At 37.1% G+C, this 16,379-nt stretch overlaps 1 protein-coding gene across 1 annotated transcript in view; it reads left to right on the top strand.

The window, feature by feature from the left end:
- FRK (fyn related Src family tyrosine kinase) overlaps window positions 1–16,379 on the top strand; it is a 114,114-nt gene that overhangs the window by 56,976 nt on the left and 40,759 nt on the right. Inside the window, exon 2 of the mRNA XM_019623965.1 lies at window positions 10,099–10,220. Coding sequence (XP_019479510.1) covers window positions 10,099–10,220 — 122 coding nt within the window. The remainder of the gene's footprint in view (window positions 1–10,098; window positions 10,221–16,379) is intronic.

Genomic DNA, 16,379 nt, shown 5'->3' with positions numbered 1-16,379 from the left:
AAAAAAAATAGAAAAGACAAGACAAAGAGTTTAGGTGTGTTCATTCTGACCTTTAGCAGACTCTGTCTCACCCCTTGACTCCGCTTCATTCAAACCCCTAAAAAGGCAGGGACACTAGTGCACATATGTGATGGTATCTTCACATACACACAGAGCCCAATACATACACATATAGGTGTGTGTTTCTGTGCCATGTAGGGATTAAGATTAGACAATAGAGATTTTCTTCTTCATTGTGTTTGCCAAATATGAACAGCAATTTCATTTAACCATTTTACTTTTTACATGGTTTTAAGAGATATCTATAAAGTAATCCTACCTAAATTATTCTATTATAATCAGAAATATTATTTCTATTGTATGTATAATTATTTTTTATAAAACAGTATTCTTCCTGTTAAACAGATTGCTCACTTTTCTTTGGCTGAAGAGCCATATCCCCTGCCTTGGAGGATGCTTTGTAGCTTGTGGTGTTTTGCATTTTCGTAAACATCCGTGGTAAAACCCAGTGAAGTTGAGGGACATTGTTTATTTTTTAATTAGAAAAAAAATGCCAATAGATCTTGGCCAAGCAGTTGAGAAATCTGGGCATTGGCTTCAATCCTAGAGTGGATTATGATTTTCACTCAGATACAACTCTCAAAGCTTCTATCCAGTTTTTCTCCACAGCTCTATTTATTCTCCTGATTAGTTTGACTTTAGGAACATACAGGAAAACCCTCTGGAACTCTGCCTGCCACATATTGTTGTCTACTAAGAGTGATTTTAAAAAGGCACTCTCCCCCCGCCTTACTTTGCCTCGCTTTTTTTCTCTTTACACTTATCACCTTCGAACAGTGTATAATTATTCATTTATTTTGCTCATTGTCTGCCTTTCCTCACTATTATATGAACTGCACAAAGGTAGGACATTTTGTTTGTATCACTCGCTGCTGTACTTCTGCCAACAAGAACTATGCCTGGTGTATAGTAAGTAGGTCCTCAATAAATAACTGTTGAATGAAAAATGAATGAGTGAATTTTATGGTGGTAGGCTGTGGTTATAACTTTGTCACCAACTGTTTTGTGAACCTGGGTAAAAACACTCAGCCTTATTGAAGGAGATGAGTAGTTTCTGTCACAGGCATCATTGAGAATTTAATGAAACGCCCGATTCTTTTCCCAGAAAAATGCATGTATTCATTAAAACACATTTACAATAAGTTTCAGAGATTTACTCATGACCTTCATAAAAATTTTCTTTCCAGCTCTAAAATTCTGTGTTCCTCCTACAGAAGAAATTTTTCTTGCTTTCACCCTCCACACCTTCATCTCTAAAATGTATGTATTATTGTGTTCACTAAACAACTTTTAAAGAACAAGTCAAATTTTCCTGTGATTTTTGCTGATGAGCCCAGAACTGAAAAGTCTCTACTTAGTTAAATCTTAAATGTAATATCCGAACATCCTCCTAAAAATACTTGTTGAATTTTGCCAAAGATCTACTTCTTCCATAGTTAGTGGTTTCCACATAGAATTACCTATAAACGTCACAGAACTATATTTCCTTGCTTCTCCATTGAATGGACCCTCCTCCTTACTATTGCCCACCAAACCAATCTGCTCATGGACACCTTGTGGTTCTTCACCTACACAATGCCCTTGTCCTTGATTTCTTTGGCTTTCTCATCACTTCCAAGTCCTTATTCAAAATGTATTTTCTTTACATTTTGTATTTTATACACACACACACACACACACACATATATTTTATAGAGATTTTCATCTCTGACACACTGCTGGTTGTTCATTTCTCTGACTGTGCACAATTGACAGTTAAATGCTATTTTTGTTTTATCACTCTCTTTTGACTTATTACTCACTTAAAATGGTCTTTTATTCCTCCCTTGATACGCTAAGATTCTCAAAGGAAAAGAATTATACTCTTCTTTTGCTTTTTCATCTTTTCTCCATGTAGTTAGTATGAAATAAATGTTACTGACATATTTTAGCATAAAAAGCGCATGGACAACTACGAGTATATCAATTATACTGTAGAGCAGCGGTTCTCAACCTGTGGGTCGCGACCCCTTTGGGGGTCAAATGACCCTTTCACAGGGGTCGCCTAAGACCATCGGAAAACAAAAAGATATTTACATTACGATTCATAACAGTAGCAAAATTACAGTTATAGAGTAGCAATGAAAATAATTTTATGGTTGGGGGTCACCACAACATGAGGAACTGTATTAAGGGGTGGTGGCATTAGGAAGGTTGAGAACCCTGCTGTAGAGTAATAAGAAGGTTAAGATACCTTTAAGATGTTTGCCATTTTTTTTTACGTGGGATAAAGGATTTAATGAAGGTTAATGATGACATAGGGCATCATTTAGTGTTAAAGTGATTGGTACCACAGCTGAAACATAGTCATAAGTACTGGGGTTTGCTGGTGTTTATTCTGATGGTAAATACATGTGCTGTATCAGTTATAAAGTATTTTGAGTATCACCTCTGGTAGAGGCAAAAAACAAAGAAACAAATTAATGATAGAAGCTCTCTCTTTTTTTTTTGTAAGAAAAACTGGGATCCAGAATGGGCTGCCAGGTCCAAAGTATGACATTATTAGCTCACCTGCAGCAGGGTGCAGACACGGACTACTAGCTGACTAGACTCAGTGTTTGGACTTGCTTTGTCCATGAAGGTGATTCCCAAAGAACAAGTTACTTTGTAGATTTTTAAAGAATACTCAGTGCCTAAATAAAGTGGGATGAGATATCATTCATGACACTGGGAATTAAAATTCTTTAAAATAAAGTGAATTTCAAAATTGCTTTTATTTTTCCTTCTAGGGGTGAGAAAGGAAATAATTTATGAAAGGAAATAACTGTTTTAGGGGGAGTAGGAAACTAAGTGCCCCATATAGCTATTAAAATTAGTGCCCCGTTGGGGGAGGAGGGTTGTCACTTCGAGGGGTAAAAAGTATAACTATTGCACTGTGTTGTACAGCTGAAACTAATTCTAAAAAAATGTGTATTTCATAATAAAAATAATTTAATAAAAAAAATTAGAGCCCCGTGTAACTATGAAAAAGACATACTAGTATTCAAAAGCTTATTCATATGAAGAATCAGAATGCAGGTTTGTGGTGTTTTGTGAAGTAAGGCATTTCCCCAGGTTATAATCAGATTCCTTCACAAACACACAGCACTATAGTTTATCTTACTTCCTCTCTAAGGGAGTTCCTTCACGATTCCCCTTTATGATGACTACAAAGGTAAAGAACAGCAATAACAAAAGCTTCCTCAAATGACACTCAAGGAGCTTCCTGGTTTCTATACGACTGAAATTTCTACCTCAGATACTGGATGTGATAGTGTCATTTTATCACACATTCTTTATATATGTAAAGCCTTGATATGGTTGTGTTTTGGAACACAGAAAAAAATCAGCTTCATTTATGATCTTTCCATTCATAGCCAAGTGTTCTCTGTGGGAGAAGAGCGTGGCTAGATTGGAATCTGTGGTCCAAGGCCAATTGACATTGGAATCTGTGCTGCAACTGGACAAGAGCAGATAAGGCTTTTCCCCTTTAGCACTTGACGCTGCAAGCTGTGTGGCAAGCACAAATAAAAGATTACCTGAAAACACAGGCGTTATCTAACGTTCAACATTCAGTAGAAACCAAAAGACCATATGAAATGCCCACGTCCAGGTACAATGTATTAATTGTTTCATCAGCCATTATTTATCTGTTTCAAAAGGCATGGGTGGCTTTATCAGACTACATCTTTGTGCTCGGGGAGGTCTGCAGTTTCAAGTGAACATAGGGAATAATCTAAAATTAAAAAAAAATTTTTTTTAATGCAGCACTAGTCTTTGTATGCCACATGCCAAACCAGAGGGGTAGTCACTGAGTACTGTAGGAATTCTGGGTAGGCAAATTTAAGTAATGCCACTACAAATAGTGGTAAGAATATGAGTTTCACTGGAGCAGAGAGTTGGTGGAAGAAGATAATGTTGAGGAAATGGCTAGTGTCCAGATGGTAGAGGGCCTGAAATTATGTTGAGTTTTCTGACTTTGATCGATATCTGTATTCTGTAAATATTGATATTCAGTAACACTGCATAAATTCTGTTTTATTTATTTATTTTTAGAAAGTCTCATTTTGTCTTTTTTTTTTGTAAAATAAAGAACCTCCAGTTAATCACTCTGTACTAGCCTTTTTGGGTTAATAAAATGGCCTTCTGCCACCTGGTGGCAGACTGTCCTAGTTGAAAATAGGCAGGCAGGACAGAAAAGTCACTTGTGAGGAAACTTTCAATACAAACACAGAGAAATGAGATCATGAGAACATGTTGAGAACCAAATATATAATTTCTCCCTTAAATTAGTTCTCTTAAAACAGGTGCTATTCATTGAGCCTAAATGTGGCCAGGCATCAAGCATATCATATTTTGTTTTTCTTAACCTCAAAAAAGCCTATGGGATAATTATTACTATTTCTACTAATGAATGAGGAAATACATGCATAGGGTGGTTAAATAACTTTTCCAATAAGATGCCACAGGTAGCCCTTAACCATTATTATACTCTGCCTTCCATTGTGTTGCTGGTTATGTTGTCCTTCAGTCATCCAGATTTGATACCCTGGTGTTGTGTTTGATATTTCATCTGTTTCACTGCTCATCCATGATCACCTGTCTCATAGTCCTTTGAGATTTCTTTTTATCTGTCAATTCTAGCTGCCAAAGTTCCTAGTTTAGGTCTTTACAACATGTAGATTTTTACAGCATATTCCTGACTGACTTCTAATAATTTTTTTTATATTTAAATATTGTAGATTCTAGCATGAAATAAAACTACATCTTATTGTAAATATATAAATTATAGCAAAGAGTGCAGAGTAAAGAGTGAAAGTCCTTTGTCATCAGTTCATCATTTCTCACTAACCTGCAGAGAAGTAAGCACATATAATTTTGTTAGTTGGTTTTTAAAATATAAATAAAATTATAATGTTCCTATTACTCTGCAATTTACCCTTTTTCATCTAACAGTATGTCTTGTAGATCTTTCTATGTCAGTGCCACAGAATTTATAGATGATAGATACGTACTTGATGAATGTTTGCAAAATAAATCAAATCTTAGACTTAAGTCACATACTCCTTGCTCTGTTTTAATCTAATTGAAGCATTTATTTTCCAAAGTTATAGATTATTATGGGTCTCCTCTCCTTTTTGGTTATTCTTAGCCAAGATCTCTTTCATGGCAGGTATAACATAGCAATAAAGATTATTTTCATTAAGTATCAATACAATGTGTGTGTGTATGGTATTACCTTACTGAATAATTTTTCACATGTAAGTGCCAAACTCTGAATTATTCTCAGCTGTCTTGTGTACATTTCGAATTTCTTGACTATTTCTGTACATTAGTAGTTCTCAAACCTTAATGTGTATCAGATTCACCTGGGGGTTTATTAAAACCCAGATTGCAGGGCCCCAGCCCCAGAATTTCTGACTCAGTAGTATGGAGTGAAGCCTATGAATTTTCATTTTTAACAAGTATCCATGTGATGCTGGTACTCCTGTCCTGGTCTAGGGACCACAATTTGAAGATCAGTGATCACCATGACTCTCCGCTGGTGCTTTCTACTTCCCAGGACACCCTGAGCCCTTCTTGGCACTCACTGTTCACTGCACATGAGAACCACAGCTTAAAGAGAGCGTTGAAACGGCTGTGGTGGTCAACCAGATCTGGGATGTGCATGTCCTTCAAGAATGGGCACAACAGGGGCTCTAAAACGCAAAACTGAGGAAAATGACAGTTCTGCCAGTGGCTCAAACCACAGATCAGGGAACAGTTTTCACATGTGCAGAGGGTGGAAAGAGCCATCGTTTGCCCATTAGTCCCTGCAGCAACACATACCCCAGTGATGGCAATCTACAGCAGCCATGTCATCTTTGAGAATGAGGGTGGCCACTACATCCAGAAAACAATTTATTATTCAGCCTTCACTTCCTGATGGGAGTTCAGTCAACTTAAATTCCAGGTGTAAGCTGAGCTAATGCATCTAGTCCATTTTATTGTTACTATGGATTCAGTATTGGTGTGATTTGCCTTGTAAATTCATTTTTTCAATCTATTAAACAAGAATTCAGAATTGGTGAGTCAGAAAAGATTTTTAAAAAATTGCCATAGAGGTCCTCTTGACAAATGTAGTCAAATTACTATGTCTTTAATCATTTGATTTACAAAAACTGCTTGCTTATATCTAAGTTGGGCAGAGAAAATATATTATTTATAGAGTTCATTATCCAAAATACAAATGTATGTACATAAAACTTATATAATGGAATATGTTTTCTTGAGATTAATAAGATATAGGAGATATAATCATACTTCAAAGAATTGAGTCTGCTAGATAAATTGTAATTCTGGTAAAGCTTTACATACCATGCGTGTTTCCCTGAAAATAAGACTGAGTCTTATATTAATTTTTGCTCCAAAAGATGCATTTTATTCATTTATTCATGTACAAAAATCTACATTTATTCAAATACTGTCATGTCTGGCTGACGATCTTAACTGGGGCTTATTTTAGGGTAGGGTTTATATTACAAGCACCCTGAAAATCATGTGAGGGTTTATTTTCCAGTTAGGTCTTATTTTCGGGGAAACATGGCGTTTATATTTTGATCAAACATTTTAATCTTGATGCATACTCAATGCATTTGGAATCAGGAAAATGCATGGGATTTGTCAGTATATTTGATATCTATTGCTTCTTTGTTTGAAATATTCGTGTGAAGAAATCTTGCTGTTTCTGGAAATGGAGTCTAAAAAAATGCCCTAGTAGTTTAACTATTCACTTAGCTTTGACTAAGCATGCATTCATCCATAAAAATATATGGTGTTTTTATGAGTTTGATTAAACTTGATATAAATTCATTGTAATGGTATGTATAATCAGCTACTTTTTGCCCTTCAACAATTTATTTTTAACTGATGCTTAGTATTCCATTTTGTATTCATAAATAAATTTATCTATTTTCCTATCATGGACATTTAGGTCATTTTTAATTTTTCAATGCTAAAATTCTTCAGTGATTGTTCTTGTAGCACATCTCCTTTAGCATACAGTCTAGAAGTGAAATTAAGTAGTATACAAAGATTCACCTTACAAGATATTGAAAAATTGCTCTCTGAATAAGTTATGCCAAATTATATTGCCACTGGTAATATTCTTGTTTCACATTTTCCCCAATACTTTAATGTGAGAGTTTTTAATTTTGAGAATGTGAGGTTTAATTTTATCCAGCCTGAAAAGTGTGAAATTGTATTTCCTTGTTTTTATATTTAATATACCTAACACTCCTAATTGCCAGCACAGATAGAAGCTGTGCTTCTTTTCTTTATTTTTATTAGTTATTGGGTTTACCTTTTCTGTGAACTGTCCAATTACGTCTTATGCCAATTTTTCTACTGTGTTATCTTTTTCTTATTGACTATAGGTCTCTATACAATCTGAATACTAATCCTATTGTTGACTATATACTTTGCAAATATTTTCTCTAGGCCTGTGGCTTGTATTTTAATTTTGTTTCGTGGCAATATTATTGTTGCAGAAGTTTTTAATTATGGTGTAATAAATATTATCAATCTCTTCCCTTAAGGTTTGTATGTCTTTTTCTTTTTGTCTTGTCTAAGAAAACTTTCCTAGTCCAATATCCTCAGAATGTTTTAAAGTTTGTTTTTTTCATTAGGTCTTTATGTAGAATTATTTTGTAGGTAGCATCAGTTTATTTTTTATATGGATTATTAGTAGTACCAGCATCATTTATTGAATAATTCATCCTTTCATCACCAATTCACATGTTTGGGCCTGTCTAAATTTTTTATTATGTTCTGATATTCTATTGACTTATTTTGTAGTGGTAGAAAATTTGCATTTCTATTTTTCCATAAGTTCATTACATGGTTACCTCAGAATGTTTCCATGCCTTTCATAATTTCAGTTGAATAAACAATAGTCTATGGACATAAATTTGGCCCCTGATATTAACCAATGTGGTAGCCATTAGTGTAACCTATAAAATGTTTCTAGTTCTCTGACTTCTAGAAAATGATGGGATTGTACTCTCTACTGTCTTTGTACTTAGGCATAACCATATGACTTCCTTGCCAATGGGGTCATTCCTGAGTAGAAGCTTTAAATAGAAGCTCTAGGAACCAGCCTGGGAATTGCCATAGTTTTCAGTCCGGCCTCGGGAATTATGGAAACATGGGGGAGGGGGAAATTCTCTGGTAGACATAGAGATGGATATAGAGCAGAGCACCAGATAGCCTTCAATGGACATGGACCTAAATGAAAACCAAATTTTAATTGTCTTAAATCACTGATATTTTGCAGTTGTTCATTATTCCAACATAACCTGGCATATCCTGGCTGATACAGTTAATATGTAACTGCAGTTGGATGATTGGGAAAATGGTAAACAAACACTTTGCATTTGTTAGTAGGTGATGTTTATATTTAATGTTTCTTTTTCTTTTTAATTTTTTCTCCCTCCTCCTTTCAACTATGTTACTCCCCAATACACTTGATCTGCCAAACCAATTGGAACCACCTTTTTTTTTTTTTTTAAAGATTTTATTGGGGAATTGGGAGAGGGGAGCAGCATTGGGGAATTGGGGAAGGGGAACAGACAAGTTGCTGTCCTTTCGTTCTTTAATTGTGGAGGATGTCGCTTCACTGGCCCATGTTGGTATCATCCTTGCACTCTTTCCGGGTGGGATAGTTGCTCGCCGGCCATTGGATAGCCACTCAAGGCGGCTCATGGCAGCTCACGAAAGCGCATACCTGCTGCCGGCCAGCCCCACTGCAGCCTATGCCCTTGCCGGCGACTCATGGCAGCCCAGCTCCAGGTCGAGCTGTTGTTCAACATCTTAGCTGTAGAGGGCACAGCGTCACTGGCCCTCATGTGGGATCCAAACCGGGGACCTGCTGCTCAGAGCTGGCATCCCAAGCCAACTATTAACCAACGCGCCACTCGGCCGGCCCTGGAATCAATTTTTTTTTGTGGCCTGTATTTCCTCTCCCCATTTGCAATGCCTAACCCAGCTTGTATTTCTTCCCTCGAGCCAGCATTTTCCTTCTTGAAGAGTTTACATTTTTAAAGATGATACTTGAAAAGATCAATGTACTACCTAAAATCTTTAATGGTAAAGATCAACTTTATGACCATAGAGTGAGGGGTCATTAGTAAAAAGTGGTTTCTCACCTTCTCTTTATCATCAACATTGGTGCCTACTGATTTGGTACACATTTTAGACTGCCTCTGACATTAAAATTCATAATCATTTGTTGGGGTTAGTTAATCCCATTCACAAACCTGTGTGTTCAGTATCAGATTCTTATGTTTCTGCAATATTTACTTATTATTGAAAGGATAAGAAGGTAAAGATAAGTAGAGGTGGTGCTAAGAAGATACTTCCCCAGCAGAAATATCTTTTTCACATAATCTTTCCACTGGTGAAAGTTTCCTTTATATTAATAAGTTACCCCTAAGCATGCAAAATAATCTTATATTATGGTGGGGTTGAGCAGTGATAGAGGTGAGGAAGAAGGGAATTGATATCCAGAGAAATAAATTTTTAATCATTCACACTTTAATGTGAAATATATGAATCCTTTGATTGGAATGCTTGCCTCTTAAGACCTAGGAGGTGTTAGGTGAGGCAGTGGACAGTTGGATGGCTGTGATGAGTAATTTTAGTGCATGAAATGCAGCAGCTTTCTGTGGTGGGTCCACCCTAGAGGCTTTGGATTTGGCAGAAGGACATAGGACTTCTCAGACAGAATACAGGTGTGAGAAAGGATGTGGAGACGGCAGCAGTCACATTTCTTTTCTGTAATTTTTTTTAAGACTTCTCATGGGGGTTACAGACATCCTGAAAAATTATCTTTAGTATAAAAAGCTACCATTTATACCTGTAATGATTTCAGCAGAGAATATCAAACATTTTTGATGTTAGAATGCTTGCTTGCCAAACTTCGTGCTCCTTAAAAAATGAATGTTGATTGGTTAATTAAAGTTTACATCTTTCTTTTTTTAGGTGGTTCTTTGGAACAATCAAGAGAGCAGATGCAGAAAAACAACTATTATATCCACAAAATCAGACAGGTGCCTTTCTAATCAGAGAAAGTGAGAGCCAGAAAGGAGATTTCTCCCTTTCAGGTATGGGCATTATTTTTTTGTGTGATTTAAGTACAGATTTGAGAGTCTGTAGTCATGGACCTACTGTATGAATACAGACATGTTAATTTGAGATTTGCCTTATTTCTTATCTTGAAAATAGTACCAAAATCATATCTACTGAGCTACTTCAGAGTAATATAAAAATTAGCAAGAAATTACTATTTATGGCTAGACATCTCTAAAAGTTTCAAATACATGCACTCTAGAAATAAAAATAAAAACATATGGATCTGGCTATGTTTTCTCATTTGCATTACCAAGGATCCTATCCTTGATGGGAAGTAATAAGCAAGAAGCAAAAACTACACTTGTCAAACTTGATCTTGCCGTAATGCATTTTCTTTTTTGAATTTCGTTTATCTTTGCCTGGAAAATAGAAAATGAGTTGAAATGCTGAATGCAAATGCATTTAATTAACTCCATGACATGTAATGTTTTGTCAAGTGTAGTTTTCCAACTAAGAGTCAAGTACATGTTTACCTTATACTACTCTAGAAAAGAAGTCACACAGGGGACCTGAATATTATCTTTAAGAGGGACAGGTGCAGGTATGTCTCTGGTTTCAAGAATCTGCTTCTCGGTGTATAATCCAGTGCTGCAGAATGTCCTTTCTTAAAGACTCGACTCCAGCCTCTCCCGTGAGACTTTCTCCCTGCCCTTCTCTGATCTCTGTATTGGCTAATCATTTGTGTTATTGTCCCTTTTATTTTGTTCCTACAACTAGAAGTAAACCTTTCGGGAGAGTAGGTTTTGCTTTCCTATATCCCCATTGGCCTGTAATAAACGTTTAGTAAACACGATGTTCACGCACCTTATTGTATTTGCCTGCTCACTGAGCTGAAGTGAGGACAGTGTGCACGGCACAATATTAAAACAGGCCCTGAGCCCACAGGTACTGGGAACTTTGACCTGAACTGAACTCAGGCTAGACCGTGTGTGTTTAGTACCCGTTTTTTGTCCTCACACCTGATGGTCTGAGATATCAGGACAGATGGATTGGAGCTGAAGCGAATTAAGAGCAATGGTGTTGAGACATGTTTTTCAGAAGGCCTATCCTTCAGTTCCTGCCAATTCTGGCACCAAATCAACATGATATTCCAGAATCATGTGGATTCAGCTCCACCCCTACCTAGTTACATATCAAATCAGATCATCATGATTTAGGCAAAAGCGAGGTTAAATGTTTTAGATTGGCATTAAAATATAGAAGAGTCATATTTCTGTGAGGAAGACAGACTAAAAGTAGAATGACCTGAGTCATACCTTAGAATAATGCCCAGGCTACCATGACTATTCTGAAAACTCTCTAAGTAGAATATTATGGAACAAAACAGCTTTACAGGCTCAGAAGAAAATTACAAGTATATTGGCTGTGATGTGCTGATAATACTCTAGCACTTGCTTAGGGATTTAGTAAGCTTTGTAGGCCCTACTTGGGGACCAGCATACCATTATAGATTCTTTTTCAATGAAGTCCAACAATTTAGAGTCATTCAAACAAATTATCTGATTGCTGTGTATTCACCGAGGGACAAAGTAAATGCAGACCATTCAGTTCTACTGAAAGGAAAATTTTCTTATTAGCCAGAAGGAGGGCTATACAGGAGAAAAATGGAAAAAGGTCTTCAGTATATCTGCATTAAAACAAACAAACAAACCACCCAATTGCTCACTGTTGATTACCATTAAGCATCTTCAGATATACCACTCATGGATTTATTTCTTAGTGCCGTTGTCTCCTTAATCAGTTGAAATTGATGGGTTTCAATTTTGCTGACTACTGTGCTGCTGAAGGAAGGCAAATAATATCCCTTTTCTATCTGTCTTTCCCACGTGAGTTTTCCTTAGAAGTATTGTCTTTATTCCGTGGATGGCAATGGCTTGCAGCTGTCAGGAAAAAAGCTTCATGAGAGAGCGTGATTTATTGAGGCTGGGAGGACGGGCTCCTGAACCAGCAGCCCCAAGTTGGGGTGGGCGCTAATTGGCTTGTTGTAATCCTCGCATGGCTGTCGGCTCTTGTGAGGTCTCAGTGGATCTGGGAAGAAAGTTAGGGCCATGACACCTCTCCTCACAGCAAGACACTAATTAGCGGTGAATTACAGCAGAACTTTTGGATATTACATATTATATGTGGCAGCCACAGAATCTGTCTTCATTAGAGGCATGACAGTAGATTTAGTGGCCCTTCTGCAATTTGTCATAGGGAGTGAATTGTTTGTCTGGTGAAAAATATAAAATTATGGCTGCATGTCAACTGGTTTAGCTATTTTTTTACTTCAATCAATTACTCTAAAGGAAATTATTACTGTTATGACCATTAATATTAATTTGATGTTTGGTGTCCTATGAGCATTTGTATTATTGCTTAAAGTACACTTTAAGAAAAAAGTACTCTGAGGACTGTAACTGAGCTGCAGTTGAGTTTTCCAGAAGAGATTCTGCATTGCACATTATCAGTTTACTTGAGACAACTCTGCATATAAAAACCTGCAGAGTAGCAGAGGGAATTCCGGATTCATCCTCAGTGAAACCCTCTCAAGAGAAAGTGATAATAGATTGAAGATAGTTGAAAAATCACCACATTGAGGACATGAGTCAAAAAAGTTCATCAGCAATATTCAGGGTGACGCATCTAGAAGTCGACATCATCTATTTATATGTTTGTTTATTTCTTCAATAAACAGTCAAGGTGCCTACTATGTGCCAGGCCTTTGCTAGGTGAAGAGCAGCAAAGACAGCCAGGCCCAGTCCCTGACCTCTGCAGGAGGATTATAATATAGCTGTCTTGCTGTGAGACAGGAGAGGGCAGGGGTCAGGTCTCCGAGGGGTAGTCAGGGAGGTTTCACAGAACAGAGAGTTTCTGGGTTCTGTACCAATTTGTGTTGTGAGGGAGCAGTGTGGGAACGATTATTCCTGGCAAGGTAAGTGCACAGAGTTATGAATATGTCTGGTGTTTGTAGAGTGGAGGATGGGAAGGGTGGAGGGTAGCGCAGGGGTGTGTATGTGCATGCGTGCGTACCTGTGTGTGTGTGTGTGTGTGTGTGTGTGTGTGTGTGTGTGTGTGTAGCAGGGGCGGAGGAGGAAGGAATAGAAGAAAATGAGCCTGGAAAGGAGAGTGGAAGCTAGACTGTTCAGGGCCTTGCATATCACTCAGAGGAATTTGGACTTTATTACATCTACAGGGGAAAGTCTTAGGCAGAAAGTGATCTGGTCTGACCTTTGATCGCAGTGTGGAGAATGGATGAGCGATTTTTTTTTTGACTTGTTTCTGCTGATTTTGAGCATTTACTATGATAAACTTCCATTACAGTGAACAGGTCCTGCAGAGTATGGAGGACTTTTATAATAGTAATTTGTGATTGCTATAAAATCCCTTCTTGAGAATATCAGATATGCCTCTGTAGTAGCATAATTTAATTTTTAAATAGATACACTAGAATTTTTCAAACCAAATGAATGTTTTATCCTTCAAAGTAATAGATTGCCATTGCTCAAAGTATTCCACAAATGGTAGAGCTGTCTTTATAGAAAAGATATCACTTTATGTTAAAGGCCCTTAGTTGGGAGCAAGTCTGTGTTTATTAAGAACAGTTTTGATACTTGAAAATAGCCAGAATTGTCTGAAGCAACCTTCTCGATAACCTGGATGATTAACCTGAGTGATATCATGGACTTAATAACTTTATAAATATTTCTGCATGTCTTATGAATGAATTCCAAAAGCAATGAAAAAGGTAATAAGAACAACAGCAGCTTCTTTAGGGAAGATGTGTAACTGTTCATGTTGACCTTGTGTGTATCCTTCATGTTGAACTTACATATTCAAAGACTCATTTATATTTATGAGTGACTCTCTCACCATAGGTCAATTGTACTTCTCAAACTAGATTATAAACTCTTTGAGCAGAAGAAACTTACTTTGATTTTCTCTGTTTCATGCGTCTTCTCCATCTCCATAGTTTCCAGTATAGTTTATAAAGATAATAGATGCTCAGACACTGACCCCTTCCCCTGTGTTCCAGCAGCAGGAGCAAAGATAAGCAAGGCCATCATCACTTGCTTAAACCTCTGAAGTCTGGACCAGGCAGTTCTCCTACTTTTTGTGTTTCAGACTTGTTTTAGAAGGAGAATTTCTCACCTTGACAGGTTAGTTGTGTCCAGGTAATTAAACTTTTGTAGAGTGGACAAAATTGGAGAAGGGCATCACCCGCAGTGTGGCCTCCTATCTGTCTTCCTGGCACTGGGTTCCGACCCAAACTCACTTTCCACCGACAACTGAGATACCATGATTGCCCTGCAATTTTCTAAGTTCTGTTGACTCATTCTAATCTGATACTGGCCTAGTGGCAAAAGGATGTGTGTCTTATTATGAGTCCCCTAAACCATCCATTCATTCTTCATTTAAAATTAATATGGACAGAGTGGCCACAAGGGTGTGTCAGCAGCTCTATTACTATTAATCATGAGTGTAAATACAATTGTATATCCCAAGTAGGGGCAAGTATTGAATGACTGGAAAAACCTGCTCCTTGAATTTATTACACAGTGAAACTTCTATGGATTCTGGGAGCATTTTTATATTGGTTAAAAATGTTTTGCTTTTAAAAAAGTGCACATGCTGCAGAAAGAAATTTTTATGTTAATAACTCCAGTATCTCATATAAAATGTATTAAATTTAAAACATGTTGGCGCCATCTTACCAAATGCCTTTTAATTAAAGTCATAATTTAGTTGTGTTCAGCTTAATTGCAAATATCATTGCCTATAATAGCAAGTGGCTTTTTTCGTGAGTTATGGTATATACTGTCTTTTCTTAACATAACTACTGATAAATTATATATCGCACGTTTTAAATACTCTATAAAGTTAAATTAACCTTTTATTATGTAGTACCTATATTTGTGTTTATGTCTGTATTCACACAGATCACACAGGCAAAAAAACCCCACCCTCTTTTGTAGGGCACCGGCTCATGGAGAAATCTTTTGTTATTGAAAATCCATGACTAGCATTTCTAGAAGTGATAGTACTCTTTAGGGGGGTTGCATTCTGATTTTTTTGTTTTCTCACTTTTCTGTGCATACCACAAATGGACTCATCTAAATTTTCTCTCCTGGTTTTGCTTAACTTGCTTTTTCCTGTATAACTATTTTGTACTATTTGAAGGAAAGCACAACAAATAAATGATGCATATTATTGCCCTTTGAATGTAACTTTATAATAGTCAAATCCAGATATTACATAAATAAGCGGGAAGTTGATAAGTCATGTGGAGGTCAGTGAAATTGCTACCTTTTTGTAATTCATGACATATTCCATTCTGGTTTTTTTTGTTTTATTTCATTAGCTGCCAAATTAAATTGATCTTTTATAACATTTTGTCCCATGTTGTCCTTCTAGATGAAGATAGTGCTAACTAGCAATTATTTGAGTTAGCATCTCCCTGCTTTCTATTCAAGAACATACATTCGAGATAGAGAACCAGAGTATTTTTTAGACTTTGTGTAAATAATTCTCCAACTTTCAGAGGAAATGTAGGTGGACTGAATAAAACTAAGTAAGTGGCTGGAGAGGACTTTGACTTTCATATCAGATCAGTGCTAGTGATGAAGTGGGTGGACCGGTGCTCAGTGTGTGTCCCTGTCTCAGAGAGGCAGGGCAAACAGCTACCAGGAAGCCAGGCAGCCACACAGGAGGGGCTGACTCAGTGATCAAAGCCTTCCCTAAGCAACCATGTGTAGCCTCCTCCTTTTCTACACCCAAGTGGGACAGCAGCTCGCAGCACAGTGGACGTTGTAAGGGTAGAAGATGACAGGTGATGATAGCGTGTTGCGAACTGAGTGAAGTTAACCTAATAGAAAGAAGTAAATAAGAACTCTGCTCTCTGTGATTGTGTTTTTCACACATTCTTCAGGTTAAACAAACAATTTAGCATTACTGTCCTGGTCTGTTTAGGTTGCTATGACAAAATACCAAAGGCTGGGTGGCTTAAAACAGCAAATGTGTATTTCTCACAGTTCTGGAGGCTGGGAAGTCCAAGATCAAGGTGCCAGCAGACTTGATGTCTTGGTGAAGACTTTCTTCCTGGTTTGCAGGTGGCTGCCTTTTTTGGCGGGTGGGGTAGTAAAGGGAGAGAG

The sequence above is a fragment of the Hipposideros armiger genome, unplaced genomic scaffold, assembly GCF_001890085.2.
Source record: "Hipposideros armiger isolate ML-2016 unplaced genomic scaffold, ASM189008v1 scaffold_571, whole genome shotgun sequence".
NCBI lineage: Eukaryota > Metazoa > Chordata > Mammalia > Chiroptera > Hipposideridae > Hipposideros > Hipposideros armiger.
Note: the sequence above shows the minus strand (reverse complement) of the source record. Positions and strands in the feature narration are given on the sequence as shown.